Source organism: Athene cunicularia (assembly GCF_003259725.1).
Source record: "Athene cunicularia isolate RWA chromosome 23 unlocalized genomic scaffold, athCun1 chr23_part2, whole genome shotgun sequence".
Taxonomy (NCBI): Eukaryota; Metazoa; Chordata; class Aves; order Strigiformes; family Strigidae; genus Athene; species Athene cunicularia.
The window spans coordinates 7780-12784 of NW_020799131.1; the positions used below are offsets into that span (position 1 = coordinate 7780).

The 5005-nt window shown below is 66.6% G+C and overlaps 1 protein-coding gene across 1 annotated transcript in view; it reads right to left on the reverse strand.

The window, feature by feature from the left end:
* LOC113488405 (proto-oncogene tyrosine-protein kinase Yrk-like) overlaps window positions 1–915 on the reverse strand; it is a 3940-nt gene extending 3025 nt beyond the window's left edge. The window contains exons 1-3 of the mRNA XM_026863542.1: window positions 854–915; window positions 231–486; window positions 14–116 (exon numbers count right to left, since the gene is read on the reverse strand). Coding sequence (XP_026719343.1) covers window positions 14–116; window positions 231–474 — 347 coding nt within the window. The 5' untranslated portion in view covers window positions 475–486; window positions 854–915. The remainder of the gene's footprint in view (window positions 1–13; window positions 117–230; window positions 487–853) is intronic.
* Window positions 916–5005: the final 4090 nt, after the last annotated feature.

Below are 5005 nucleotides of genomic sequence, written 5' to 3' on the forward strand. Positions count from 1 at the left end.
GGGGGGGGCTCACGTGTTGTTGATGATGTGGAATTTCTCCCCTTTCTGGAAGGTCAGGTCGTCCTCCGTCCTGGCCTCGTAGTCGTACAGGGCGATGAAGAGCGTCACACCCCCGCCTGCGGCACACGGAGTGGACTGTGGTGAGCCCCCAGGGTCCCCCACAAACCCCAGCACTACAGGGGTGCAGCCGGACCCCCACCGCCAGCACCCGGACCCCTCTTCCTGCTGACCTGTGATGCCCCCGCTCCGCATTTGCAGCGTGTTGGAGGTGAAGACCCCCGGCCCCACGAAGGATGGGGTCGAGGGCATTGCCGTGCCGTGGAAGTTGTTGAAATCAGGGATGCGGGTGAAGATGGTGCCCGGCTGCGTGGGGTCGGGGTCGTACTGGGAGGTGGGGGGTGAGGCGGCCCCCCCCACCTCGCCCCCCACCTGCCCTTTGCTGGACCCTTTCTCTTTGCAGTGCACACAGCCCATCCTGGGCACGGCCTGGGGGACAGAGGCATTGTAAGCTCCATGCCCCCCCCGGCGGGGCACACACGTGTGCACACGTCATCCCAGTTAGAGGCACTGGGACGCACACATCATCCCAGTTAGAGGCACTGGGGCGCACACGTCATCCCAGTTAGAGGCACTGGGACGCACACATGAGCCCCTGCCTGCGCCCCTTGGCTCCAGGAGGAGCAGGGTCCTGCCACCCCTGATCACAGCGAGCTGGGGGGTGCCTGGGCTGTGACATGGGGACACCAGGGTCCCAGCGGGCACTGCCACTGGCGGGGACCGGGCTGTGCTGCCCGGGGGACCTCGTGTCCCCCTGGCACCCATGGGTGCTCCCATCTGCGGTGACCCCACTCACTGCGACGGCTCCTCGGGTCACTTCAGCTGCTCCATGTCACCTTGGGGAGGAGAAGAGGCACCTGTGGACAAGGGGAGGGCATCAGGCGGGGGGCAACAGCCCTGCACGGACTGTAACACACCTGCACAGGCTGTAACACCCCTGGATGGGCTGAAACACCCCTTTCATGGGCTGAAACATCCCTGCATGGGATGCAACACCCCTGCACAGGCCGCAACACCCCTGCACAGGCTGTAACACCCCTGCATGGGCTGAAACACCCATCATGGGCTGTAACACCCCTGCACAGGCTGCAAAACCCCTGCGTGGGCTGAAACCACATCCCCAAGCGGGTTCTTCTCCCACCATGTCCTCAACCCACCGACCACCTCCCTCGGAGGGGACACACGTGCCCCAGCTGCCCCGAGGCTGGAGGCAGCCAGGCTGGATGACAGGGAGCCCTCGCAGCGTCCCTGTCCCCGTCCCCATCCCCTCTGCTCAGCAGGGGAACTGGTGTCTCGGGGGAGGAAGGGCCCTGCTCGCCTCGCTGCGGTCGGGGCCACGCTCTTCCGGCCGGGGCCACGCTCAGCAGCGAAGGTGTCGTGGAGGAGGAGGAGGAAACCAGACCTCTCCCACCATGGCTGCAAGAAGACATGTCTGTCCCTTGCCCTGTCACCTCCCCTGGGTGCTGGCCACCCACCCACACCAGTCTGCCCAGTTTGGACTGGGCAGAGCTTTCCAGTGGAGGGCTCTTGGAGCGACACGGCAGAGCTCGCCCCGTCTCCAGCCCACGAGCGGAGGGAAGGGGCCGTGGAGCTGAGCTGCGCCTGGCAGCCGTGTCCTGTCCCCTGCGCTCTGGAGAGCAGGAGGAGACGGAGCTTTTGGGGCGGATGAGACGTTTCAGGCGGGTTTCCCCCGTCACGGTCTTTGATTCACTTTCCTCTCGCTCAGCACGGGGGGATGGAAAGGGCCCAGCTCTCCCCCTTCCACCTTCACTTTCGACACCAGCAGTGTGGCAAGGCCACGGCCGTTGCAGACGGGGCAGCGTTGCCAAATCCGAGGAGGCTTGGCTGGTTGGGGTTTTTATTTTTGCTGACAGTAAGTGGCTATTTCAGCTAACAAACATCCCCAGCTCTCGCAAACCCTGTCCCCTTCGGGTGGGAATCACCCGCCCTGTTGCTGGCATCGTGCTCAGAAACTTCTCATTTTGCTGAATTTCTGTGCTGACCATGGCCAGTGGGGCTGCCACAGCTGCTGGCAGGGATTGGGCAAGCAAAGAGCATCTTCAGGGCAAGCACAAGCCCAAAATATCGCAGCACCGTGGGGTTTAGCCACTGCTCGTGTGGTGCTCAGCTGCTGTGCAGCAGCGTTACATGCACTCTTCCCCTTCTCTGGACACCCACAGAAGCCTCGAGCTGGTCCCTGCCACCCCAAAACCGGGCAGGGTGGCACAAAAACTGTCCCCTTGCATCGTCCTTGGGGAGGGGCCGCAGCCGACCCCATGTCTGATGGCTCTGAGCTGGTGGCAGGTCTTGGCTCTGCCAAAAAGGAGCCGCTTGGAGCCCGGGAGCAGATGGCGACCGAGCCCTTTCCACACCGGCTCCACCGGCACCGGTCCCGGCCGAGCTGCCAGCTCCCGCCCCACGCTGAGACCCCGCCAACTCATCACCCCTGCCGCTGCCCCCACCCCGCCGGGCATGGCTGGACACGATGTAGCCACATCCCCGGCCGCCTGGCCATCTGCTCCCTGTCCCCCCCATCCCAGGACATGGGGCAGTGCAGCCCCATCCCCAGCTCCGAGCTGGAGCGCGATGTCCCGGGTGCACACCGGTGTCACCCTGTGTGTCACCCCCAGTGCCGAGGCACCCCACGGGGATCGCCCCCATCCTCTGCTTCTGTTCCCCTCCAGGGAATAACGGTGATGGAGAGGGCTCAGGCTCCGAGGGGATGCAGCCACATGGAGAGATACGGGGGCTGCTGGAAATGTCACGCACCTGGCACCGTGGGGACACGTTGGGGTGGCATTTGCCAGGCTGAGGGGGGACCCCCAGCACCCCGGTGTGCCACAGCTCCCTGGGGAGGGCGTGAGCAGCAGACGGGCAGCTACGAGAGGAACTCAGCTGGCACCTACGCAGCGGGAGGAGGAAGCAGCAGGAACACGGCATGGGGGAGGAGAGGGGAGGAAGAGGATGATGCTGCAGCTGTCAAGGGGAACCTCAGGCCTGACAGGATTCCCAAGCCGTGGGGACGGTGGCAGCCGGGAGGGCTGGGCAGGGACCACAGCGGGGTACCCTTGGGCACCCTGTGCCGTCACCATGCCTTGTCCCACCCCCCTCGCCCTGCACAGCCCTGTCCTTCCCACGTGGCCCCGCACCCCGGCGGTTCTCCCGTCCTGCCGCAGCCTCCCCAGGGAAGAGGAACCGAGAGTGCTGCACAGCCCAGCACGGAGCCTGTCTGGGCTCCCCCATCACCCTGGAGGCTCGGGACCTCCCTGGTCCCAGAGGGGAAACTGAGGCACGAAGCAGCGCAGGAGGGGGAGGTGCCTCATTAGTACATACGATGCCGAGATGTGTCCCCAGCCCATGCCCAGGAACCCCCAGACCTGGGGAAGGGACAGGAGGACACATCCTGCCTCTGCTGCCCGCTCCTCGGCCTGGCACAGTGGCAGACAGTGGCACGTCCCTGCTCCTTCCCTGCTGCCCCCAGCCCCGAGTCCTGTGACCCAGAGCTGGGGCCCTGGGGTAGAGCCTTGCTCCTGCTCCAGTCCCCCCAGTTCACCCAGTGCCTGGCCAGTCCCCCACAGCTCCCAGAAGAACACGGCAGCCCCTGGCCTGTCTCGGCCGTAGTGGGACCAGGTTCCCCGAGGACAAGGGGTGCAAGGAGGGACGGGGAGGGTCCCACTGCGGCCGGAGACCCCCACACCATGAGCGCACAGCTCCGGACCGCTGCAAGACGGGGGACACCAGCAGCGGCGGTGGGTCGGGACGCCACGCTCTGCTGGGAACATGCAGACGGGGTGACAACAGCAAGAGGATCCCCTGAGCGTGGGTTTCCCAGTGGGGTGTTCCCACCCTGGAAGCACCGGTTGTTCCCGTCGGGAAGGTGCTGGTGGCACCGTGCTATTCCTGGGCACTCTCCAGCAGCGATGCCTGCAGGGACACCCCTTCCCCTGCCTGCCCGTGGGCAGGAGAAGGTTCAAAGGGGGCTGCTGGCCCCCCAAAGCAGCTGTGCCCCAGCCGGGCATGGCCAGCTCTTGGCCAGCATTGTCTCTGTGCCAGCCCCAGGACGTGGCAGGGTGCCACCCCTCAAAAAGCAACCCGCCTCCACAAGCCCACCCGCCAGTGACCAGGCCCAAGGCAGGGGGTGTCCCCTCGCCCCCCGCCCTGGGAGGTGATGCCCAGGGTGGAAGGAGCCCCCCCTCCCCGGCCTCCCAGCCCCATCGCTGGCTGGGAAAGCAGGATTTCCGCTGGAAGAAGAGCAATTCCCGGATCCGAGGGGCTGCAGGGGCGGAGGGAGGGAGCCGGCCAGGGCTCCAAATACAATGTCCCAGGAGGAGTGGGGCGGGGAGGGAATTGTGCAGGGCAGGAAGCGGCGAGTTCCTGTCCCTCCTTGGGACACACCAAGGACCGGGGACAAGGCAGAGCTGCAGGGAGCGGGGGGAGCACCCGCTCCGGCCAGGGCCTGAGCCCCCAACAGCTGCCCCCAGCCCTGGCCAGGGAGAGCTCAGCCCCCAGCATCCCCCCCACCCCGTGAACACTTGCTGGGCTGGCACACCATGGGCACTGCAGGGCTGGGGGGAGCAGGTGTGTGTGTCCCCCCATCCTGGTGACCCCCGGGGTGCCGTGACCTGCCCCCTCCCCAGCACTCGGGTCCGGCGCAGGCGAAGGCACCATTTGTCTCAGCAGCCTCCCCACCGCGGCGTCGCTGCCGATTAGTGCCGGGAGGACGCGCAGGAGCTGGCAGCTGCCCCCAGCCCTCCCCACGCCATGGTCCCGGGTGTGCTGCCCCCCCGCTGACCCGCTGCCCCCTAAGATGGGGAGGATGGGGGTCTCCTCCCTCTCGCCCCCCCAGGCTCATTGCAGAGTCTGGTGTTGTCCGGGGGGAGAGGTGAGGGCAGGGCCCGCTGGCAGCCCCCCGGCAGCCGCCCACCCCTCCGTCCCCACAGCTCAGTGC